Below are 26,836 nucleotides of genomic sequence, written 5' to 3' on the forward strand. Positions count from 1 at the left end.
CTTTGATTCAAAGGGTTTTTAAAAATATGTTTAGGGGCTTGTAACTTAACATCTGGGAGATACCCACGGCTCTTCCCTCTTCCTCATGCCTCCATGTCCGGTCAGGCTCATGATTGTGCTGTTTTACCTTTTGAAGGTTAATCGGCTCTTCTTCTTTATTCTGACCATAATTGTTCTAGTGAGGGGCTCATCAGCCTCCCTAGACTTCATGGCAACCTAGGGACCCTTGGTCCGTAGTTTCCCTTCCCTCCAGCTCACTCTCCATTGTGTAATTGTGCACCCGCTCCAAGGGGAGCATCTCGCCTGCTCATGTCTCGGCTTCAGCGTTTAGTAGCCCTCACTGACGATGGCAGTGGTTCTGTGTCAGAATATCACAAATGGGGAAGGCTTTTTAGAACTCAACTGGCATCTCTCCCAGTTCCCTACGCCCCTCTTGGCGACATCCTCGCCTGCTGGTGGCGTGCCTGAGTGGGAAAGTACAAGTAGCTTTCTTACTCCTTAGTCATTCCCTTCTTTGAAATAGATTTCTGTAGCAGTGCTGTGTTATATAAGCACAGATGGCCTAGCCAAGCACACCATGATCTTTAATGCTTCCTTGCCTTTCCCCTGAAAGGTTTTTTTCTTTTTGCTTGCAAAGTTCATATCTGCCTTCTTTTCCTTCATCTGGCTATTTCCTAATCTTTGTTTTTTTTTTTTTAAACGCTTCAAGCACTGATGCTTCCAGGAAGCTTTTTGGGCCTCTGCACATCCCAGCCCCTCTTTGTGCTGTTGTGGCATCCTGTGCCTGTCTCCGTCCGTGCGTGCACGTCTCCGTCCCTTAGCGTATTGTGTTTGCTTTTGCCTCGTTTTGCAATTAGGTGCCTGCTGTAAAATAGGCATTCAGCAAATGTTTGGTGAATCATTAAATATTCTTATTTGAAGCAGATTTTATTCCAATTTAAGCACTTCTTTCCTGGACACTATTGGAACTTGTGTAACTGGAAGCTACCTTGAAATCAGAAAATGGGCATTTAAATTGCATAATGAATTTTACATTTATTGATTCTTTTAATAATTTAAGTATTAAGTATTTAAGTGATGAAATTAACAAACTAAAATCAGTTTTTCTCTGGCTTCAGAAGGATGCTCAAGTGCACAGGAAATAAATACCAGAGCATGTTTCTGTTACTAAGGGGTTAGAAAAGCATTCTCCGTTAGCACCATCTGTTGGAGTAGCGACTTTAAAGCAGTTATTTTATATACTTTATTAAGAGACTCTTAGAATCCTAGAATGCTCACCCTAAAAAGGTCATTCATTTAGGCCAATTGCCTCAGTTGCATGGTTGATGACCATCAGGCAAAAAGAAGAAACAAAATCCCCAAACAAAATTTCACACTAGTGATAACAAATTTAGAATCCAGATCAGTTATTTTTGGTCTGGAAATGTATACAAATGAAATTCACAATTCTAAATAGACGGCCTGCTAAAGTACCCCCTAATGACGAACCATAATCCCATTACTTGGAGTATGACAGACAGGAAAGGCCTTGGAGTAGCCATTTTGAACTCCATCAAACCTAAAAGAAAATTGCTCAGTAGTTGATGTTTATCAAAGTAGGTTTGGACTAACTCTATGGCCCCTAATTGGTAAGGATTACTTTCTTCATTACATCTGTAAAGTTACGCAAGGATTTAAAAATTGTTTCCTTTTTTTGTCCTCTAAGTTGGAAGATGACAAAAAAGGCATTTTATATGTAAAGCAAGAAGAATATTTTAATTTAAAAATCATGTCCTCGAAAGATATAGTGTTTTGTTCTAATCATGCAGCTACACAGCTGTGGGGACAGTCTAAGAATCATTTGCTAAATGATCTAATTATGTAATTGAATTGTTTTCAGGATGAAAATATGATCAACTTCATCAAAGGTGGACTCAAAATTAGAACAAGTTACCAAATATATAAGTAAGTTAAAAATTAAGATTGATGAAAAATCTTATGACAAGGTTTGTACCTTTATGACCACCTTCTTGTGGTTTTTAAATAATTCTTGTATTATATACCACTTTGTACTTTAAAGGTTTTTAATAAGTGTGACTAGATTTTTAAAATTTAATGTGGGTAAAAATGCACTTGAATTTTGACTTACTGAGTGTGTATTCAATGATAAAGGGCAACAGAATAAATGCAGTTTTAAGAGAAAAATAGCTGGAAGGTACTTACATAATTTCTGATTAGATAATCTTAGTTTCTCTCTCCTAAAAACAATTTGTAAATTAAAAATGGCAGGTATATATAGGTATGTCTCTGGTTCAGACACTGAAACAACACTGTCCCATTGAATTTTTTCAGTGATGCAGATGTCAGTTAGAGTGGACCCTAGTGTCATTCGTGTATCTTCGGTGTCCTTACTGGTGTTTATCTAGTTGTCCTATCTTTTACTCACAGTGTTAAAAATCTTCAGCTTTGATTCTGGAGTCATCCATTTCTCCCTTTAGTTCTGTCACTCTTTGCTTGTATTTAGAACCTTTGTTATTGGACTTATATATTTTTAAATTGTTTTATCTCCTAATAAACTAACCTTTTTATCATTATAAAATGTTCCTATGTAACTCCTTATAATATTCCTTGTCTTGAAATCTGTTTTGTCTGATATTAATAAAGCTACTCATGCTTTTTTGTAATTGGTGTTTGTGTGGCATATATTCTTTTGCTTTAAATCTACCTTTGTTTTTATATTTAAATTACATTTTTTTGGTAAATATGTTTAATGGCGTCTTATTTTTTTATTCAGTGTAACAGTTAATATGTTTGCACTTGTGACTGCCATTTTCCTTTTTTTTTCTTTGCCTTATTTATCCCCCCTCCTTATTTTTCTGCCTTCTTTTGCTTTAATTAAATATATATATATATATTCCAGTAGAATCCCTCTATTATTTTCTTAGCTATAGCCCTTTTAATTTTTCTTAAGTGTTTGCTGTAATGTTATCATAGCCTTCTTAACTTATCATAGTCAAGTTAGAGTTAATGGTGTACTGTTGCACATAAAATAGAAGAAACTTACAAAAGTATAGTTTTACTTAACCACCTTTTGTCTTTTATACTATTCTTACGGTAGTACATTTATGTGTATTATAAACCCTGCAATGTGGTGTCCAACCTTTGCTTTAAACAGGTTTATATCATAGACCCCATTGTTAATCCAATATTTACCATTTTTGATGTTCTTCATTCATTCCTGTCTATTTCAGAATGAAGCATTTCTTTTAGAATTTCTTATAGTTCATATTACAGTTCATATCTACTTTCAATGACTCTATTTTATTTATCTGAAAATGCCTTTATCTTTTGCCTTCATTTTTGAAGGCTGTTTTTGCTGTATGTAGTATTTTTTAGTTACAAAATTTTTCTTCTTTCACTCCTTAAAAACTATCAGTTGTTGTATTCAGTTGGCCAAAAAAGGTCATTTGGTTTTTTCTGTATGGGTTTCTTAATGGAGAAAGCTGAGTTAACTTTTTGGCCAACCCAATATGATGGTCTCTGTTGTTTCTGATCATAAGTCAGCTGTTATTTTTTCTTATTGTTCCCCTGTCTGTAATGTGTCATTTCTTCTGGATGGTTTGAAGACTCATATCTTTGACTGATGTGCTTAAGTATGGCATTGGGGAAGCATGTAGCTATTATTTCTTCAAATATTTTTTCTCTGCTATGTTCTCACTCTTTTTCTGAGATTCCAATTACATGTCAGCCTGATTTTGTTCAATAGGTTACTGAAAATTCTTTTTTTTCAGATTAGATATTATCTCAACATGTGGGTTGTCTTGGGGCCAGTATCTACTGCCTGCTTTTTCTCTTGACTATATGTCATGTTTTTCTGTTTTCAATTTAGTAATTTTCTGATTGTATACTAGATAGTGATTCATTGTAAAGACTTTAGGTTCTGTTATCTTTCTCAGAAGAATGCTGATTTTTGTTCTGGGAAGCATTTAACTTGACTAGACTTAGAGTCCATACTCTTAATCTCTGCTAGTGCACAACATCTGAGGTCATGATTCTATTATTTCTTTTCTCTTGTTTCTGCTTTTCTTTGGAGTTTCACCAGTTCTCACATAGTTCATGAGTCAATGAAGAATTTGAGTTGAGTTTTAACACTGGCTTTGGCATTTCCATCCTATGTGGTTCATCCCTATCTGAAAATTTCCCCATTACCTTATAGCTGTTCTGGCAGATTTGAACTCTGTACTCTTTTTTAAGCCAATAAGACTATAGCTTTTTGTGTAAATTCTAGGCACCCTATGCTGAGTGTACTGGGGAGTACTTTCAAGTGACTAGTCATATAAACATAAAGTCTCTTTAAAAGTTGTTCCCTTCTTTCAAAGTTTAACTCATCTCTAGCTTTTTTTTTTGGCATCTGGTCCCATCACTTCATGGCAAATAGATGGGGAAACCGTGGAAACAGTGTCAGACTTTGTTTTTTGGGGGCTCCTAAATCACTGCAGATGGTGATTGCAGCCATGAAATTAAAAGACACTTGCTCCTTGGAAGGAAAGTTGTGACCAACCTAGACAGCATATTCAAAAGCAGAGACATTACTTTGCCAACAAAGGTCCGTCTAGTCAAGGCTATGGTTTTTCCAGTAGTCATGTATGGATGTGAGAGTTGGACTATGAAGAAAGCTCAGCACCGAAGAATTGATGCTTTTGAACCGTAATATTGGAGAAGACTCTTGAGAGTCCCTTGGACTGCAAGGAGATCCAACCAGTCCATTCTAAAGGAGATCAGTCCTGGGATTTCTTTGGAAGGAATGATGCTAAAGCTGAAACTCCAATACTTTGGCCACCTCATGTGAAGAGTTGACTCATTGGAAAAGACTCTGATGCTGGGAGGGATTGAGGGCAGAAGGAGAAGAGGACGACAGAGGATGAGATGGCTGGATGGCATCACCGACTTGATGGATGTGAGTTTGAGTGAACTCTGAGAGTTGGTGATGGACAGGGAGGCCTGGCGTGCTGCAATTCATGGGGTCGCAAAGAGTCGGACATGACTGAGCGACTGAACTGAACTGAACTGAGTGTCTGCAAATATATTTTAAACACGTGTTTTGCATTTTGTCAGGAATTTATAATTGTTATCTGTGGGAGGGTTAATTTAATTTAAGGCACTCTGCCATTACTAGAAGTAGAACCAAGATTTAGTATTTTAAGAGATGCTTTTACCTGAAATGATTTCCTATAATTATATCCCATTTGAAATCCTGGAGGAAGCAGGTGAACTTTGGGAACCTGATATATTGTTTTTAGTTTTCCTTTTGAAATATATTTTAGAAGATACAAAAGAATGTTAAAGAGTTGCTTGCTATTTCAGTTATCAAAACTTAAAATCTGAAGGAATTAAAATATTCTTGTAATGGCTCAGAAATTATGTATCAGTGGAGTCAAACATAAGACTTTGAAACTCTGTGTGTGTTCATGCACTTCTGTGTACACACACACAGATTTATCTGGGAATTCAAAGCTTACTAAAAAAACCTATATATGCATAAGTCTCTTTAAAAACAGTAGGGAAAGATGGGTTTATTAGTTTAATAAATGGTTTTGGGAAAATTGACTCTTCATTTTGGAGAAAAGACTATATAAAGGATACATTATATAGATTTAGTAGTAAAATATTTTTAGAAGGATATAGGCAAAAACATAGGAAAGTCTGTTTATAGTCCTAAAGCATAAGGCCTTTAAACTTTTGCTTTTAAAAATTTTTAATAAAATTTTTGTTTTATTAAAAAAATTACTTGGAAATAATTTCTGAATTTTTATATAGTCTTCTAATATACAAATATTATTAGCATCTTATAGAACCACAGTATAATTGTTAAAATCCAGAAACTAACATTGGTGCAATATTATTAACTACTTTATTGACTTGACTCAAGTTTTTCTAACTGTCCCACCAGTGTCCTTATTCTAGTTCAGGATCCAGTCCAGGATCCTGGATGTTGCATTCAGCTGTTACATCTCCTTAGTCTGTTTTAATCTGAAAGAGCCCCTCAGTCTTTGTCTTTATGACCTTGACATTTTTGAAGAATACTTGGCCATTATTTTTAAGACCTTCTCTCAAGGTGGACTTATCTAATGTTGTTTCATGATTAAGTTCAGATCACATCTATGGCAACAATACTGTAGAAGCGATGTTGTGTCTTTCTCATTGCTTCATAGCAGTAGATGTTTTTGTTCAGTTGCTTAGTTGTGTCCAACTCTTTGCAACCCCATGGACTTCAGCACCCCAGGTTTCCCTGTCTGTCTGGTTTTACTATCTTCTAGAGTTTGCTCAAACTCATGTCCATTGAGTTGGTGATGCCATCCAATCATCTCATCCTCTGTCGCCTTTTCTCCCCCTGCCTTCAATCTTTCCCAGCATCAGGGTCTTTTCCAGTGGGTCAGTTCTTTGCATCAGGTGGCCAAAGTCTTGGAGCTTCAGCATCAGTCCTTCCAGTGAATATTCAGGGTTGATTTCCTTTAGGATTGACTGGTTTGATCTCCTTGCGGTCCAAGGGACTCTCAAGAGTGTTTTCTAGCACCACAGTTCAAAAGCATCAATTCTTCGGCGTTCAGCCTTCTTTACAGTCCAGCTCTCACATCCATACATGACTACTGGAAAACCTGACATCAATTTCAGAAGTCTTTTAAAGTGTGATATAAAAGATTGACTTGACCAAATAAACATTTAAATTTTCATCATGGCAAAAATACCCCGTAATAAAAATTATAAATGGAAATATGATATGAATGACTCAGGGCAAATGACAGTATGAGAAACTCATAAGTTGGTGGAAATCTAAACTGACAGTTTTAATGGAGGATGTTCTGGCAGTATATATCAAAATCAAGAATATGTATCATTTTTTATCTCAGGAGTTCTTTTTCTAAGAAGTTATCCTAAGAACAGTTAGGGTGCTATAGTTCTAGTACTTGATATAGGAAAAGTATTTGATGAATGTGTAAGAACACTCTTAGCAGCATTGTTTATAATATGGAAAATTTTGAAACAACTTGAAAATTTAAGAATAGGAATTTGGTTAATTAAATCATTCCATGGAATGGAATAATACATTTTATTATAGAATAAGATAACTTTCATGCATCTTCATGGAAAATTGTCAATATAACCCATAAAATAGTATGTAGTATGTGATCCCATTTGTGATTTTTTAATTAAAAATATATTTTACTGACTGAAACTGATCAGTATATTCTTTAAAAAATTAAAAGTTAAAACAGAAGTTTTAGTCTTTAAGGATTAAAAAAAATTCATATAAAACTTGATCTTACAGCAAGCTTTGGTTTGTATAAGTTGATGAGACTTAAAATCATGTAATTAAAGTTAAAATCATGTAATTTTTTATTTTATTTTATTTTATTTTTTTGACTCTGGCATGTGGGATCTTAGTTCTTTGATTAGGCATGTCCCCTGCAGTGGAAGTACAGAGTCTTAACCACTGGACCACCAGGGAAGTCCCCATTTATGCGTTTTAAAGATTCCATTCTTAGTAAAGCATAAAAACTAGATGTACCAGACTGTTACCAGTGACCACCTCTCTGTGGGATTGTTGTGTAGAGATACTTAGGCTAATTCATCATGGCTTTTAATGGCTCAATAGTGTTCCATCGTGTGGATGTGCCACATGTGTGTGTATAAACGTATGCATGCATTCAACTGTGTTCTTAACTAATTTCCTGTTGTTGCCTGCTTTAATTTGTTTATAAGTTTTCATTGTAATACAATATCTTACCTTATAGGTCAAGTTTTGTGTATCCATGCTATTTTCTTGAATAAAATTAGATTTATTGATTCAAAGATACCATTGGGTGTAAGATTTCTGATATATATTGCAAAATTACCCCAAAGAATAATTGGGTTGGCAGACTTTTTAAAAAAATACCAGACAGTAAATATTTAGGCTTGTGGGCCACAAGATCTCTGTCCCAACTACTCAACTCTGTAGCTGACTGAGGGTGTAAGCAGCCATAGGCTATAAGTAAATGGGTGTGAGTGGTGGTCCAATGATTAAGACTCTGTTCTTCTACTGCAAGGGGCACAGGTTTGATCCCTGTTCAGGGAACTAGGATCCTGCATGTCGTGTCACCAAAAAAAAAAAAAAAAAATTGAATAAAAAAATCACATTATTAAAAAATAGATGTGGCTACCTTCCAGTATTTGCCAACCTCTTTACTATAAATACCATTTTATCATAAATAAATGAATGAGTCTATTTTTCTTACCTTTGCCAGCCCTGGCTTTCCATTTAAAAAATTAAAATAATGCTTTTTATCACAAAAGATATATATTTTAGAAAATAGGAAAATGTGGATGAGCAAATACACATAAATATACCCCATGTACTTAACATCTAGTAATTATGATTGTTAATACCTTAATATATACTTTTTCAGAATATTTTCTACATGAATCTAGAGATATATATAATTAAAACCAAAATGAGATCACTCTTATGTACAGATTTATAACTTGCTTTTGCAGTTAATGATCTTTTTTTTTTCATGTCAACAAATCTTCATTTCATATTCAATCCATCTTCAAATATTCAATCCATCTTCAAATATTCAATCCATCTTCAAATATTCAATCCATCTTCAAATATTCAACCCATCTTCAAATTTTGCCAGTTGGTCCCAAATCTCTTTTACTTCTGGAATGTCAACACCTTGGTCCAACCCAAGACTGTCTTGTGCAGTCAGTGTTCATGTTCATTAAATATATCTTATTATACAAGAGTTTCTATTTTCCTTCAGTTGTGGAAAAGCCCAGTCTGGTTGTCCCGTAGTTGCATACACACAGCTTTGTTTGGTGGCTTCCTTGAGTTTTAGTTTAGCTTGTTCTCTCTTAGTCATTTCTGACTGCCATAATAGAATATCATACACTGAATGACTGAAGCAACAGAAACTTATTTCTTCACAGTTCTGAAGGTTGGACGTCTAAGATCTGGGCACAAGCATATCAGATTCTGGTGAGGGCTCTCTTCTTGGCTTGCAGACAGCCACCTTCTCACTCTTTCCTCACAGAGCAGAGAGAGAGCGATTCCACTTACAGTGACCTCATTTAATCTTAATTACCTCCTAAAATCTCTTATTTCCAAATATAGTCACACTTTGGGAGGGGGGCACAGTTAGAACTTCAACATATGGATTTGGGGGAGATATGATTCAGTTGATAGCATTTCTCTAGCTCCTTATAGTTCCTGTAAACTGGAAATTAGATATATAGGCTTACTAGATTCAACGTAGATGCATTTGGCTAGAATATATCATAAATGAAGTTGCATTCTTTATAATTACATCACATCAGGTGATATGTAGTATCTGGCTATTTCTTATTACTTTAAAAAATGTATCTGTCAGTTTGATAAACAATTTCTGGTTGTTGCCAATTTTTACATCATTGTTTTCATCTGCATTTCTCTGATGAATACAGATGAAATACTTTCTGCATTCAAGATATGAAGGGAAAGAGGGAAATGAATAGAAAATAATTAAAGTGAAAAATCAGAAAGATTGGCTTGGGTGAGGAGAGAAAATTAAGAAGAAAGTTGCAGGCAGTTGTGATGGACTTTACTTTCCTCTTTCATTCTTTCCTAGTTCCAAGTTCTTTATTTGGTCTATTTGATGCCATAGTAATCACACTGAAATTTAACTCTTTTTGTCAGTAGCACCTCAGTTACTCAGTGGAATGTAGGTTGCTGCAGGGTGCACAGCAGCTGAGAGGCTGAGCATTCTTAGAAAATCTCCTCTAACACATTGCTGAGAAACTGGGAGCTCACAGTCCTGAGGTTCTGTGGCTCCTGAGTCATGCCTGCTGGTATTTGAACCCTCTTTTGCTTTAAGTGCAGAAAGATTGATCCTGATAAACAATGTAGAAATGAGTGTGTCATTTTTCTTTAATGATGATTATCTGGTAGCATTAAGAGTAAACTCAGTGTAGCATTATCCACTTAAAAATTCTCCAGTGTTTGGCTAATGATATCTATCTTATGGTACTTAAATGCAAAATTTGACTTGACATTAATTTTCAGTGTCATAGTAAACTTATAGTATAACTGTTTTCTTTAATCCAGAGAATGTCTTTCAATCCTGCATGTAATTCAGAAGAACAAAGTTGAGCAGCAATTCTTCTACGAGTTTGAAGGGGGTGTCAAGCTTGGAATAGGGGCGTTTAATTTGGTAAGTAATCAAAAGGTAACCAGAATCTTTTATAAAAGAACCTTAGGTTTTCAGTGCCTCTGCTATTGCATTTGAACCTCACCCTGAACCTCTACCTGGGTTTGTTTGACAAGTGGCTAGAGTGGGATCCTCTTTATTCTGTTGTGACCCAGTGGAGGCTCTGGCCAGAATATGCTATAAAGTTCTGCACATGCTGAGAATAGTTTTGGATTGTATAATAAGGGCAGCATACAGCCCTCTGAATAGACTAGTAACTTTTTTTTTTTTTTTTTGTAAGAAGGAGCTTGAAATTCGGTTCCATTCCCACATCAGAAATCCTGTTGCTATAGCAATGGTGGTTCTGGAATTGAAACTAGGTTAGGGAATAATAGAGCTTGAAGGATAGTAATAATGCTCTGGGATAGATGAAGAGTTTGAATAAATATCCATTCAATTGCAATATTATTTAGAGATTTTGATGTTTTATTAAGGTTTGACTGGAATTGGTATATACAACCAGAGTTACTTTGTTTATGAACCCATTGGTTGATGACAGAGGTGGCTGAAGAGACAGCTGTCGGCTGGCCACGGAATGGATCACCCTACCCATTTGATTATTAAAATCTTCCTCTGCTGAGGACAGCCTTTGGTGAACATTCATATGGGACACAAATATGTTCATTTTTTTTTTCCCATTCAAAGAGATATATCCATATATTTCTTACCCAGAGTTCCTTGGCATCAATTTTCCCATCATGTTCTTTGTTCTCTCTCTCTTATTTTGGCTGCATCACACAGCTTGTGGGATCTTAATTCCCTGCCCAGGGATTGAACCTGGGCCCTTGGCAGTGAAAGCTTGGAGTCCTAACCACTGGACCACCAGGGAATTGCCTCCTAACATGTTCTTTCTAAGTCACTGACCATCCAGTCAAACCATTGGCTTATGGAAGCAGTATATAATCGCATGTATGGGCATTTCTTCTCCAGGCAAAGTGAACAACCAGGTCTCTGCTTGAAGTTTTGCCCTGAGAGAACCTCCCTTCATCCTACTCAGATGTCCCAGAGAGCGGCTGTAGTGCTATAGCCTTCCACTTCTAGGTTTTGCCTGCATATCATGAAGAGTAGAACAACTTTTGCTTCCTGGAAAAGGTTGCTAAAATAAATTTTGTTTGGAGGTGGGCACTAGGGGTTACTTTCTCAACACTTGTCACTCCACATCAAAGGAAGAAGTATTCTTTAGAGTATCCTGAAAAGGCCAGAATCTTTGTTCTGTTTTTAATTTTTTAGTGTAACTAAATGAAATTGCCATAAGTAATGATTATAGGAGGTGCAATATATAGTGATTGAGAGATGTCTAGTGGTTTAAACTTGGGTCTAATTTTTCATGTTACTGAATCATTAAAATTTTAAGTTTTTAGAGTTTAGCATTTACCTATAGTTAGGTATATTAACACATAGTACAACACTTGTGGTTTTTTTTTTTTTTCTTTTCTTACAGATGCTGTCCCTTTTACCAGCACGGATTATCAGACTACTAGAATTTATAGGATTTTCTGGAAATAGGGTACAAAATTAGTTTTTTCTTAGTTTTGACAAAGAAGATTAAAAAATGTTTATTGAGTATGAGGGAAGTATAACATGTCCTCATAATTAGTGTGAAAATTATTGGCAGTTTCTTTGCAGAACAATGAACTGACTTTGGGTCTTAATCATATTTTGGTGGAGTTAGGGGATGGTTTTTCTACTGAAAGTTAAAATTTTTTATCTCAATGTTATCTAAATTCTGGGATTAAAAATTCATGTTTGACTAATGTTGATGCTTGCAGGATCTTCAGTACTCATGTGAGGTTAAAATATGCTTTCTTAACATTTTTGCAACCCCCGCTAAACCAAGAAATCAGGCTAGATTTCCATGTCTACCATTTTATGGTTTGTGTAGGTCAAGCATGGTTGCAGTATTTTGGGTTTTCTTGTGTTTTTACAAGTTTCACTATAGAACTAAACAAGGAAGTTTGTTTTCCATGTTTTTTTTTTTTAAAAAAGTATCTATTTTTAATTGGAGGATAATTTCTTTACAGTGCTGTGTTGGTTTCTACCATACACTGAATGGCTTCTACCATTCTGTGAATCAGCCATGGTATACATATGTCCCCTCCCTCTGAAACCTCTCTCCCACTCCCACCCCAGGGTTGTCACAGAGCCCTGGTTTGAGTTCCCTGAGTCATGCAGCAAATTCCCACTGACTATCTATTTTACCTATGGTGGTGTATATTCCATGAATTTTGTTTGTTGTATTTGTATGTGGTTGTTTGTGGAATATATAATAGTTATCAATCATAACGTTCAACATGCTATTACCAGAGTTGCCTTATTGCAGAAATTGGCCCTTTTAGTCAAGAGAGCAGGTTTCCAGAATTGTTTGAGAACAAGTACAAGACACTGTAAATTCCCCATCTACTTGTATCCCACTATCCAGATTCTTCATAAACTATATGTATTGTCTATTTATGGTCTTCATAAGCTATAATGTATTTATGGTCTATCAAGTAAGACTCTGTTTCATGGTTACCCTTCCCCTTGACCATTCATCTTCCACTTTCTTTCCTTAGTGGCTCCAAATTGCCCCTTGAATAAAGTCCAAAGTATAGCATGGATTCAAGTGCTCTATCATCTGATTCGGGCCCAAGTTTCTAGTCTTACTACCTGTCCTGTTTGCTTCCCCAGTGTTTCTGTTAAACTGGGCAGTTGGTTGTTTTCCAAATAGACCTTGTGCTTTTCTGTTTCTGTGCTTTTGCTGGTGTCTGTTTTCTTTTATTATTATTTTTAATTCTCAATATAAATTTATTTATTTTAATTGGAGGTTAATTACTTTACAATATTGTATTGATTTTGCCATGTCTGTTTTAGATGTCCTTCCCAACTGGCATCCTCCCAAATCAGGTCTCTTAAGAGCCTCTTAATCCATTAGGTTTGAGATCAGTGTCATCTATTCCACACGGCTTTCCCTTATTCCCTCCCAACAAGGCTCAAACATCCCTAACTTTCAGAATCACTTACTTAACTTTCTTAAGGCCCTCACCATGGTCCAATAAATGTGTTCAAATACTGTCTGACCTGTTTGAAGCAAAGATCCTTGAAGAAACAGAACCATAAATATTCATACCCACCATAGCATTTTATACTTAGATCCTCATGCTTAAATAAATTAATATTTATATAAGAGAAATAACAGCATTTTCTATGAAATGGACGCTACCTTTTTTTTTTACCCTAAGATCACATGATGTAAGAATATGTGAGATTGTCTTATGCCAATTTAAAATGTAAAATTTGTTTCTAGTTTTTGTTGTTCATTGTTCAGTTGCTAAGTCATTCTGACTCTTTGCAACCCCATGGACTGAAGCACAGCAGGCTCCTCTGTCCTCCACTATGTCCTAGAGTTTGCTCAAGTTCATGTCCATTAAGTTGGTGATGCTATCTAGTTACTACTTTCTAAGCTCTTGAAAAATAAACCCCACCTTCATGGAGGGTGGGGCTATATGAGCTAGCATTTTAAAATCTCTGAATATGATGCTCTTTTCATTCTAAAATGCATCTAATCCCCACAGGAGTTGGGCATTCTGCAGTTACGGGAAGGTGCCTTAGGAAGAAGCATGAGGTCTCCACTATGCTGCTTAACTATACTAGCTTTTCATACTTACATCTCCCTGATACTTGGTAAGGACTGCATAACATTTTATATCATTGAAAGTTGATTATCTTTCATCTGAGTAAGTAAAAATTTAGGAAAATCAGTAAGAGATAGGAGTCTATATTTACTTTCTTTTTCAGAAAGATGGAAAATAGTGACTTTGTCATAGTGACATTTAGCAGAAGGGGCGGAGGGTTTCTTTCATTGAATTTTTTTAAATCTGTTCTTGGCTAAAAAAAATTCTATAAGACTTGCTTAAGGTGATCTATTTTTAGCATGTTACATTTCTTTTTTAGCAGAAAGTTAAATGTTTTGTTAAAAATAGTTCATATTGGTATTCAAGTCAAAAATTTCAATTAGGAATTGAAGGCAACCACATCTGCTCTTACAAATTTGCCCTAAGGCTTTCTTAAACTAAAGTCATAGATGAGACTTGTCTTCAAGTGATTAGTTTTCATGTTTTCCATGAATAGGTCTTTGCTGTATATTTTAATGAAATTTGGAGAAATAGTCTTAAATGTCGACTATGTTTCGTGAAGACTGAGGCTTTTCCTGTTAAATTTCTAGGTACGGGAGAAGTGAATGTTGTGGAAGCAGAGAGCCTCCTTGAACCCTACCTCCAGCAGTTTCCAAATGTATGCTTAGAATTTCAAGTGTCTGTTTTCAGCCGTAATCATTCTACCAGGGTTGAGTACTGAACAGTCTGTTTCTCCCTTCCTCTGCAGGGCTCCCTTGTGTTGTTCTACCATGGCCGGATAGAGCTGCTAAAAGGGAATGTGGAAGAGGTAACTTATTTGAGGGGGTCGTTTGGGGGGCCTGTCTGTTTAGTGGAATTGCGTAGCAAACTCATTCCACATGAGCAAATCCAGCTGTATGTGCTAGACAAAAATAGAGGGGAAATATGTAATTAAAAAGCCAAACTTTAATTTTGTGAGTGCATTCTACTATGTATAGTAGATTATAGAATATAATGTATATTACTACGTATAGTAGAATATACTCTACATTTATGTATGAGGTATTTGAGGCAATTCAGGGTTGGATATAGAAATACAGGTGGGCAGTTTAAGGGACTTTCAGAAACTTCGGCTACTATCCATCTTGGTATTACATGTTGACTTTGGAATCTAGACATTCCATAAAGGCAACTTCATTGTACTATATGTGTGCTCCCCATCAAAGGGATTAATTCACTGAACCCCTTGAAGAAAAAGAGTGAAGAGCCTTTCATATAAATATACTCACAAACAATTTTCTTCTCCACAATGGGGAGAAACATATTTATTTTTCCTTGATTTGATTGTTTCTACTTACAATACATCTTGGATTTCTTTCCAGGTCAGTATATCTAAATCTTCCTCATTCTTTTTGATGGCTGGGTTTCATTCCATGAGATGGATAAACTGTACTTATTAAAGTGGCCCACTATTGATAGACATTTGGCTATTATACACAATGCTATTGTAAACATTATTATGTGTACATCTCAGTGCAAAGGTACATTTATATAAGACAGAGTCTGACAGGATTTCTAGGTCAAAGATGTTTGTATTTTAATAAATTCAGACAGATTACCCTCCTTACTTAAAGCTAGTCCACTTAAACTCCTATAAAGATATGACTGTAGCCCACCAGGCTCCTCTGGTGGAAATCCTGTGGGATTTCCCAGACAAGAGTACTGGAATGGGTTACCATTTCCTTCTCCAGGGGAACCTTCCTGACCCAGGGATTGAACCTGCATCTCCTGCTTGTCAGGCAGATTCTTTACCACTGAGCCACCTGGGAAGCCCAAAGATCTGCGAGTACTTGTTTCCAATGCTCTTTGCCAACTCTGGTCATTATTTATCTTTTATTTTTCCAGTATGATGGCTGAAAAATGATAATCTAAATTTAATTTATATTTTCCAGTAAAAAAGCCATCATATGTATATTTGTCACTCATATATCTTTTTCTCTGATTTCCTATTTATATCTTTAACAATTTTCTCATTTTAGTAAAATTGTATGATAAGTGTTGTATGATAATTGTTATATGATAAGTAAAATTGTTATTTCTTTTTTAGTAAAATTGTTGTATGATAAGTGTTCATTCTTTGCCAGTTATGTATATAGCAATATCTTCTCCCAGCCTGTCCATTGCCTTAAACTTGGTTTAAGGTATATCGTACCCTCTGAAAGTTATAAATTTATTGTCAGTTTTTTCTTAAAGGACTTCTGTATTTTATGTCTTACTTAAGGAAGGAATTTTGCTACTCCCACATTGTAAAGTTCCATAGCCCTTTCACAAAGTTAAATAAGGAGACAGAATTTAACTGCATTGTTGGCATGTAAGGAAAGGAGCGTGTCATATTGAGTGGTTTAATGAGTCATGATTTTGTTCTTTTTGTACAAAGTGTTTTATGTATTTTTCCATTAGGTTATTATCTCCTTGTCTAATATCTGGATGATCAGCTTTATGCAATTGACTTATAGGCACAAGAGATATTTCGAAAATGCATTTCAGTTCAAGAAGAATGGAAACAGTTTCACCATCTCTGTTACTGGGAGCTGATGTGGATTTTTGTATTCCAACAAAACTGGAGGAAGGCATATTACTATTCAGATCTGCTTTGCAAAGAGAGTAGATGGTCCAAGGTAAAGTGTAGTACTTTCATTACTGTCATCTGTTTGGAAATAAGTGTACAGAATAATTTTCACTTAGGATTGTTTGTTCAATAGTATGACATCAACACTGTTTTCTCAACATAGAGATCCATCAAAGGAAGAAGTACACATTAAGTACCTGCTCTGTATAACTACTGTCTTCAGCACTATATGCTTTAAAAGCCATCTAAGCAGCCCTTTTCAGCAAAGAGGCTTTATTTCTGAAGATGAATTTCAGTTATATATAAACATGATTAAATATCAAGTTTTGATAATTTTTTGTAGACTTTTTGATGTCCTGATAATGAAGCTTTTCATAATAATAAAAATGAATTCTTTATCCATTCATCTGTTGATGGATACTTAGTTTGCTTTTGTATCTTAGCTTTTGTAAATAATGTTGCTATGAGCATTGAGATGTATATATCTTTTTGTGGAATTGCTGGATCATATGGTAGTTCTATTTTAATTTTCTAAAGAATCTTCATACTGTTTTCCATAATGGCTATACCAATTTACATTCCCACCAACAATATACCAGGTTCCCTTTTCTCTACATCCTTGCCAACATTTATTATTTGTTGTCTTTCTGGTGATAGCTATTCTAACAGGTGTGGCAAGATAGGCAAAGGAGATTGAGGTACACAGTAATAGATATAAATAAGATAACAAGGTTGCAAAAACAGGGAATATAGCCAATATTTTATAACAACTTTAAATGGAGTATAATCTATAAAAATATGGAATCGCTATATTGTACACTTGAAACTCATATAGTATTGTAAATCAATTAAACTTCAGTTTTAAAAAGTTCTAAAAACCTGATCCATTTGTGAGAAATTGGGAGGAATGAGATAATGATCTCTTTTTCATTTTGTTCACTTCCTCATCTATGAACATTAAAGTTGTATAATAGGAGAATGGCTAAAATTCGGTGGAAAGTGTGGATCTTATTTGGGATAGGTAGCAAGAGGTTTCATTTCCCTTTTTTGTCTTTGATACCTCAGATACTATATCTGGCAGATTTGTAGTTCATTCTTTTTAAACACTGTTGTTTATTTCTTTGTTGCTGGCTGCACTGGTCTTCACTGCTGCATGGGGGCTTTCTCTAACTGTGGTGAGCGGGGCTAATCTAGTGGCAGTGTGTGTGCTTCTCATTGCAGTGGCTCCTCTTGCTGCAGAGCATGGGCTCTAGGGCATGGGGGCTTCGGTACTTGTGGCTGTTGGGCTCAGTAGTTGTGGTGCTCAGCCTTAGTTGCCCCATGGCATATGGGATCTTTCCGGACCAGGGATCAAACCCACGTCCCCTGCATTGGCAGGTGAATTCTTAACCACTGGACCACCAGGGAAGTCCTGTGGGTCATTCATGATTTACAAGGTGGAAATATCATGTACCTAGGGTACTCTCTAACTACTGCTTTTCTTTTTCTCAAGGCAACATATGTGTTCTTAAAAGCTGCAATTTTGAGTATGCTTCCAGAAGAGGATGTGGTAGCAACGAGAGAGGATGTGATAACTTTATTCAGGTAAGCTCGTGATGCGTTCCAGACCTATGTACCACACCTTCACTTAGGTATGTCGAAACATTCAAAACTCCCTAGTAAACCTATGTTCTTTCCTCTCCTGATGATTGGAACTGCTAGTAGCAAGGCAAAAACCCGTAATACTTGTATCACCAACACTACCCTGTCCCTCTTCCCCATTGAGAGGAGAGGTATAGATTAGAGCGTAGGGGGAATAATAGTTGAGATGAGGTCTGAAGGAGCTGCAGAGGCAGGTGGAGAGTTGTGTTGATACAGTTTGAGACCAAAGAACAGCAGGAAGGGGCACTGCACATTAAACGAACTAAAGCAAGGCTGATACTGGCAGGATATAATGCGACATTTTGTATATGGGCCGAAGTAAAACGAATATCCAGGATCACTCAAAATGTGTCTCACAGAATACAGAATTAAAAAAAAAATAAGACGAAGTCTCTGGCCGTACTACCCTGAGCACGTCCGATCTTGTCTAATCCTGGAAGCAAAGCATAGTCGGGGCTGGTTTGTACTTGGATGGGAGGCTGCCTGGGAATACTATGTGCTGTAGGCTTAAAAAATAAGACAAGATGTCTTTTAGTGACACAGAGATCATTAGTATCCCATGCAGGAAATGATAAGGTAATAGAATGGAGGTGGAAACCAGACTGGGGTTGGCTAAAGAGTGAATGAGATACAAAGAAATGAACAGAGTTAAGCATAAATACATTCAGTGATAGAGAAAGCTGGAGGAAGATGTAATATCAAAGAATATATTAATGGGAGAGATCTGGGCATTCTCAAAAACCACTGGGGAGGACTCAGTTCAGAAAGACAGTTGTACATACAAGTGAGAAATGGGAAAACTGACCTTTGTAAGGCTCTTGAAAAGTCAGGAGGAGATAGACTCCAAAGCACTGATGGCAGGACCGGCTTTATTTAGAGGGAGGATCAGGTCCTCTGTTGTATCACGCAGGAAGAAGTCCAGAGCAGGCTCAGAGGCATGCCAGCTTGTGTGTGGAGGCAGGGCTGTCTGTTGAGAGCGAAAGAGAAAGGAGTGGGCTGGAGGTCTGAGGAGGATGGAGAATGTTTGAGATCATTGTTGCAGGGAGTGAAACAGAGAGAAGCACAGGACGGGGAATGGCAGGCGGTGCGAGGGCTCATTGGAGGCTGGTGTTGAATGTACAGTGATACCAACTTGTTCTCATTGCAGGAAGATGAGTACAACTAGGCACTGGCAAGGGAGTCTAGGAAATAAGCTAGAGCCTGCAGCAGTAAAGCTTGCCTGCAGAGCAGGCTAAGCAGGAGTATGGAGGGATGGGGAGAAAGGAGACTGCTGAGTGGGGAGAAAGTTGAAAGACAAGAGGACCAGAAGTCTCATTAGAACAGCCAAGGTTATAATGAGGAGGATGGTTGGTGTGCTTGAGTTTGTGCTCTGATGTAGAAAAGTTACAGATGATGAAGTGGCCTAAGATACAACTGTAGGAGTGGGTGGCTGTGGTAGAAAGGAGGACGTGACCTCTGGAGATGAGGCAGCTAGGGGAACAGAGAAGCCCCACTGCATTCTTTAAACATAATTGATGACAAACACTTTTAATAGAATACTATATTCTGTGGCCACGTTATGAGAACTAATGGCTTGTCTGCACCCTCAGACTTGTCAGGACAGATTTGAAGGTATGACCAGGACAACTTTGTCAGCTTTTTAGAAACTAGACCACGTATATACTAACTGTAGAATGTACATTAGTGGGAGCCATGGAATGCCACTTGCTACTGGTAAAATGCATTTCCTTGTTTCACACACACAACAACAAATGGAATGGAATTTTAAGATATATTGGGATCTTTTTCATCTCAGTTTCCTCCGCTCCAAAATAAATTTTCTCTGCATCAAAATAATTTCTGTGAAACATGTAACTAATGTTATTTTCAGGCAAAAGCTTGAAGTCTGCTATATGTGTGATAGCATCTAACTTGTTGAGATACTGAGAGGAGAATCCCCCCAAATGTTCTCTTCATTACAGACTCTGTGATCCTTAAATCAGGAGGTTTCATGTCCTCTGCACGCCTCTGACCGTCTCCCTCAACCCCCACCTCGTATGTCCACTGCCTTTTCCACTGATATTAATTAACATTCATGATGGTCATTCTGGTTTAAAACCGTAGCCGTTTGTACACCAAAAAGTAATGTTATATGTCAATTATACTTCAATTAAAAAAACCCATATCTCAAGATTGTGCTGAGAAGTAACATAACACAAGCTTGTCTTCCTATGGAATGCTTTTTCTCTCGTTGCATCTTCCTCTTTCTTTCAGTGGTGTAATTAGATATTTCCCTAAATTCCTTCTTGGTGACCTGTTTGGTGCATTTGCAAGATTATGTATGAGAAAGTGCCCTACAAATATGTAGCCTCTATTCTCACTTTTCTGTGCTTGTGAATTCTATAATTGGAATTTCTTAGAATTTTGAGAGGAAAATTGTAAGCATGCTATATGTTCTTAGCTGATTGTTTTCAAAATCACCTACGCTTGGGAAACATTTTCTCAAATTATGCATGAGTTGATGACTCTTTTGAGCCACTTTTATCAGAGAAGCCATGGACTGTAGCTCACCAGATTCCTCTTGTCCGCAGAATTCTCCAGGCAAGAATACTGGTTGGGTAGCCATTCCCTTCTCCAGGAGATCTTCCTGACCCGGGGATCAAACCTAGGTCTCCCACATTGCAGGTAGATTCTTCACCATCTGAGCCACCAGGGAAACCACTATTAGGTCTGGGGTGGAGCCTAAATTTGCATTTTGAACAGGGTTCCTGGTGGTGCTGATCCACTGCTCTGGGGAGCGCAGCATAACAGGGACAGGTATAAATATTGCCTGTGTTCTAATGACTTTTCACTGGAACTGGGGCTTTTCACAGACAGGTGGATGGCTTGAAGCAGAGAATTGCTGGGAAATCGATCCCTACTGAGAAGTTTGCTGTGAGGAAGGCTCGGCGTTACTCTCCCTCGTTGCCAGCACCTGTGAAGCTCGTTTTGCCTGCCCTGGTATCTGCCTTTATTTACTTACTCTTTGCATCCTAGAAATACATTATCTAGTTTCAGGGGCAGGGAGAACATCTAACTTTTGTTGTGAAGTTTGCTCGATTAAAAATCATTTGTGTTTGATAAAGGCTATTTATAAAATATTTAAGTCTTACAGTAACTCTATGAGAGGAATTTTTCTTTGTAGCCTCATTTGACAAATAAGGAAATTCAGGCAGAGGAGGTGAGTTGGCCTATTTGAAATTGAGTTGAATTATAATGCAAGCCACGTATGTAACTACCTTTTCTAGCTGCTACCCTCAAAATCAAAAGGTAAAAAAATTAAAAAGTAGAAGGACACATGATAATCGTTTTCAAAATATTGGTTTAACCCGGTTTATGTGAAATTTTTGGAGTAGGAAATGGCAACCTATTCCAGTATTCTTGCCTGGAAACCTCCATGGACAGAGGAGCCTGGCAGGCTACAGTCCATGGGGTCAGAAACCACTGAACAACACACATGCACGCATGCAAGATTTTGTCATTTGAGCGTGTAATCCCTAAGATTTATTAATGAGATTTCACGTTCTTTTATATTGTACTCATCCACTGAAGTCTGGTGCATGTTTTATGCTTAGAGCATGTCTCAGTTTGAGCCAGCCACATTGCTCCAGAGCCATAAGTGGCGGGTGGCTTCTGTTGTAGACTAATGCTAGAGCTCCCATTCTTGATCAGTGTGCCATTTAGGTTAGGCTTCATGAAAAGCATAATTTCAAGTTAAATGGTCTTAATGCAGATTTCTTTAAAAAGTACTGAGTATATCAAATTACAGCAATGGCACCCCACTCCAGTACCCTTGCCTGGGAAATCCCATGGACGGAGGAGCCTGGTGGGCTACAGTCTATGGGGTCGCTAAGAGTCGGACATGACTGAGCGACTTCACTTTCGCTCTTCACTTTCATGCATTGGAGAAGGAAATGGCAACCCACTCCAGTGTTCTTGCCTGGAGAATCCCAGGGACGGGGGAGCCTGGTGGGCTGCCGTCTATGGGGTCGCACAGAGTCGGACACGACTGAAGCGACTTAGCAGTAGCAGCAGTTGGGGTCTAGTTTGTGTGCGTAGTCAAGTAACACAAGGAAACTGTTTAGTGCAAACTGCATCTGCTGTCCTTTTTTGGAGGTTCCTGATTTTTTTCTTTTGATTCCAGAGTATATTCAATTATTCCCCTTTAACAGGTGCATAGTTTCCAGTTTTTATTACCACCAACAGGCTACAATGAATATTCTTCTATAGCTCTCTTTGTACATGGGCATATAATTCTGTGGGAGAGATGTTTAGAAGTAGAATTCCAAGTTGAAGGACATATGCATTTAATACTTGGACATTGCCAGATTGCTCTCCAGAAGGGCTGTACTGATTTAAATTCCTACCAACAGTGTTTTATTTTTTTAATGTGTGATTGAGCTTTTCATGTGCTTGTTCATTTTTACTTCTTATTTCATGAATTGTTGTTCATGTGCTTACTTCCCTAATTTTTTTATTAGGTTATTTATTATTTTATCATTGACTTATAAGTCACAAAGCAAGTGAAAGTCACTCAGCCATGTCTGACTATCTGTGACCCCATGAACTATACAGCCCATGGAATTCTCTAGGCCAGTGTACTGGAGTGGGTAGCCGTTGCCTTCTCCAGGGGATCTTCCCAGCCCAGGGATCGAACCCAGGTCTCCTGCATTGCAGGTGGATTCTTTACCAGCTGAGCCACCAGGGAAACCACATTGACTTATAGGAGTTGTTTAAATATTCTGTGAGAAAGAAAACTGCAGCTCCTCACAGGTGTCCATTGGGGGCTAGCCTGCACCGAGTACCTCAGCCCGGGTATTTCCTACTTAAGAAAAACAATCTCAGAGAACACCACCCTCGGACCAGGTTGTGCCTGGTCTGTGCCTGTGATGCAATGAGATAAAAATATGGCCACTCTGTAAATCATATCTGAGCACAGGTAAAAAGAAGAACACAATGCAAGTCACAAAAATGACCAAACATCCTCCTTTTCCAGCCAATATGGGAGCCTGCTACTGTTTTACCCACGACACCTTTCAGCTCCATTCCTGCCTCATTTTTATCACGTGATTAATGCTGGGAGATTGTTTTCTTTCCATGTCACAGAACTTCCCTGGGATTTTTCTAGAGCACCATAGTCCTTTCTCCATCCTAAAGCTGAGATGCTTGTGTATACATATGATGTATATGTTGCTCTGATTGCTAAGGGCCTTAAGGACGGTTAACTCAGAGCACTTCTTTCTCCAGGGCTCAGTGTGTAGAACTGGCTTGAATTTGTGGTAACTAGGAATTTTACCAAAATCTGTATTTCATAAAATGACCAGTTCACATACATACTTTTCTTTTTCTGATAAAATGTTCCATCAATAAAAACAAAATTTTAAAAAATCATCATCAGTATAAATAAATATTCCAAAAGTTATTGAACTCTTACACGATTAGCAATAAGAAAATTTAGATGTAAAACAAAGGAGTGCTGTGATCTTAGTTTTCAGTCCCAAAAGGTGAAGATGACTTTGCTGTCACTCAACTCCAGTGTATTTTCCTCGTTTCTACTGCTTCCCTGTAAGAGGCTGTTCAAACAATCTTAACATATTTTACCATTTATTTATTTCCAAGGAGATTCTAATTATCCTGCTTACTTCGTACCTTTCAAAATATGAACTGAACTACCAGGAAGATTAGAAAAATATTTTCAAGCAAGAGCACATTTGCTTTTGGTCCAAAAAAAAAAAAAAAAGAAAAATTCTCATCTGTTAGCCTATTAAATGTAATTTGCAATGAGAAATCATTAGTTTACATTTTTAGGGGCTGTCATTCTGCCATATGGCCTTTAAATGAATGTATTTTCTGCATATTGGATCGCATTACTGGACTATCACATGTTTTTAATGATATAAAAGAACCTGAGCCAGGTAAAATATTTCCTATGTTCATTTGCACTGATGTCCTTGGAAACATTTTATGTAAACAATTGGCAGATATAGAAAAAATATTTCCCTTTACTTAAGAGTAACAACAAGAATTTATGTTTAAATTGTTCATAATATCATTTTAAAATATTATATTTATTTCTATCTGTAATCTTTTATCTTCCAAAAGGATTGGATACCAGTAGGTGCTTAGTAAATACTTGTTAAATAAATGAGCAAATTAATTTTTCAGTGAAGACACAATATACTATATATACTGAACTATTTTGTAGTATAAAAGCCAGGAAGCATTAAAAGCATTAAATAAAGTGAAAATGGGGAGATTAAATCACTAAACTCCAAATAAAGAAAGCTAAGAAAAATGATCTCTTGAGATCACTAGCAACTGAGGCAAAACATTCATACGCGGCTTTGTTGTTGTAAAAAACACCGAATGACCTCACATAATTGTGAATGGTTTCTTATTTTTCATCATTAGGAAATGATGTATGTTTGGAATGGTTTTCCACTAGTGAGCAAGAGAAAGGACCTTTCTGAAAATCTGTTGGTAACTGTTGAAAAGGCCGAGGCAGCTCTACAAAGCGAGAGTAAGTATGAAGAGCGAGAGCCTAGAAACCTTTACGGCTGCCCCTTCCTGTCATTTCCCCGTGCACATCTGCTCATGTTGATTTGTGTGCATGATGAGGACAGAGACCTTGAGCCGCAGGTATCTGGTTGACTGCAGTCAAGATGGAGGGAAGATACCTGATACAACACGGATGAGCCTTGGGCACGGATGAGCCTTGGGGAGGTTAGGCTCCGTGAAAGAAGCCAGAGGCAAAAGACAACAGTGTGTGTGATTCCGTGTATATAAAATATCGAGGATAAATCAGTCCATAAAGAAAGCAGATTAGTGGCTGCCAGAGGGTGGAGAACTGGGGGAGTGTGACACGCGGAGGATTAAATTACTGTCTGTGACTCCAGGGATGAGCACCTCGTTTAGATCACTTTTTACTTTGGCCACAGCATGGGGCTGAAATGTTTAATGAGATTTCTCTTTACAAATACCTTTAAAAAGTTAAACATTGCATTTGAAAAATGTAGGTGAAAAAAGTCACCCATGTTTTTCCTACTATGCACAATTAGAGTTTCTGTTTATGCCCACTTAGATTTATTTTTATAGTTATGATCATAGTGTATCTGGACATACTCTAGCCTATATTTTTTTATTTATTGTATCATAACCTTTTCTCTCATTGAGATAAAACTGACATATAACACTATATTAGTTTTGGATGTACAGTGTAATGATTTGATATTTGTACACATTGCAAAATCACTATAGTAAGTCTAGTAAATGTCTGTCACCGTACATCATTACAAAATTTTTTTTCTTTTGTTGAGAACTTTTAAAATCTACTCTCTTAGCAACTTTCAAATATGCAATATAGTATTAGCTGTAGTCACCACAAAATTTTTTTTCTTTTGTTGAGAACTTTTAAAATCTACTCTCTTAGCAATTTTCAAATATGCAATATAGTATTAGCTGTAGTCACCATCTGTACTTGAGATCTCCATGACTTAGTTGTTTTATACCTGGCTTTAGTCCAGTTCAGTCTCTCAGTCGTATCCAACTCTTTGCAGCTCCATGGACTGCAGCATGCCAGGCTTCCCTGTCCATCACCAACTCCCAGAGTTTGCTCAAACTCATGTCCATCGAGTTGGTAATGCCATCCAACCATCTCATCCTCTGTCGTCCCCTTCCCCTCCTGCTTTCAATCTTTCCCAGCATCAGGGTCTTTTCCAATGAGTCAGTTCTTTGCATCAGGTGGCCAAAGTACTGGAGTTTCAGCTTCAGCAACAGTCCTTCCAATGAATATTCAGGACTGATTTCTTTTAGGATTGACTGGTTTGATCTCCTTGCAATCCAAGGGACTCTCAAGACTCAAGAGACTTCTCCAACACCACAGTTCAAAAGCATCAATTCTTCCGTGCTCGGATTTCTTTACAGTCCAGCTCTCACATCCATACATGACTACTGGAATAACCATAGCATTGACTAGATGGACCTTTATTGGCAGAGTAATGTATCTCCTTTTAAATACACTGTCTAGGTTGGTCATAGCTCTTCTTCCAAGGAGTAAGTGTCTTTTAATTTCATGGCTGCAATCACCGTCTGCAGTGATTTTGGAGCCCAAGAAAATAAAGTCTTTCACTGTTTCCCTTGTTTCCCCATCTATTTGCCATGAAGTTATGGGACTGGATGCCATTATCATAGTTTTTTGAATGTTGAGTTTTAAGCCAACTTTTTCACTCTCCTCTTTCACGTTCATCAAGAGGCTCTTTAGTTCTTCTTCGCTTTCTGCCATAAGGGTGGTGTCATCTGCATATCAGGTTATTGATATTTCTCCTGGCAATCTTGATTCCAGCTTGTGCTTCATCCCACCCAGCATTTTGGATCATATACTCTGCATATAAATTATATAAGCAGGGTGACGATATACAGCCTTGACATACTTCTTTCCCGATTTGGAACCAGTCTGTTGTCCCATGTCCAGTTCCTTTTGTTGCTTCTTGCTGCTGCTGCTGCTAAGTTGCTTCAGTCGTGTCCGACTCTGTGTGACCCCATAGACGGCAGCCCAGCAGGCTCCCCCATCCCTGGGATTCTCCAGGCAAAAACACTGGAGTGGGTTGCCATTTCCTTCTCTAATGCATGAAAGTGAAAAGTGAAAGTGAAGTTGCTCAGTTGTGTCCGACTCTTCACGACTCCATGGACTGTAGCCCACCAGGCTCCTCCGT

General features: G+C 37.3%; 1 protein-coding gene across 1 annotated transcript in view; it reads left to right on the forward strand.

The window, feature by feature from the left end:
• LOC120863678 (tetratricopeptide repeat protein 39B-like) overlaps positions 1 to 26,836 on the forward strand; it is a 150,146-nt gene that overhangs the window by 105,244 nt on the left and 18,066 nt on the right. The window contains 10 exon segments of the mRNA XM_040240133.1: positions 1,880 to 1,944; positions 10,106 to 10,211; positions 11,689 to 11,754; positions 13,799 to 13,907; positions 14,449 to 14,516; positions 14,607 to 14,666; positions 16,354 to 16,515; positions 17,959 to 18,050; positions 20,960 to 21,086; positions 24,537 to 24,645. Coding sequence (XP_040096067.1) covers positions 1,880 to 1,944; positions 10,106 to 10,211; positions 11,689 to 11,754; positions 13,799 to 13,907; positions 14,449 to 14,516; positions 14,607 to 14,666; positions 16,354 to 16,515; positions 17,959 to 18,050; positions 20,960 to 21,086; positions 24,537 to 24,645 — 964 coding nt within the window.

The sequence above is a fragment of the Oryx dammah genome, unplaced genomic scaffold (genome assembly GCF_014754425.2).
Source record: "Oryx dammah isolate SB20612 unplaced genomic scaffold, SCBI_Odam_1.1 HiC_scaffold_1, whole genome shotgun sequence".
NCBI lineage: Eukaryota > Metazoa > Chordata > Mammalia > Artiodactyla > Bovidae > Oryx > Oryx dammah.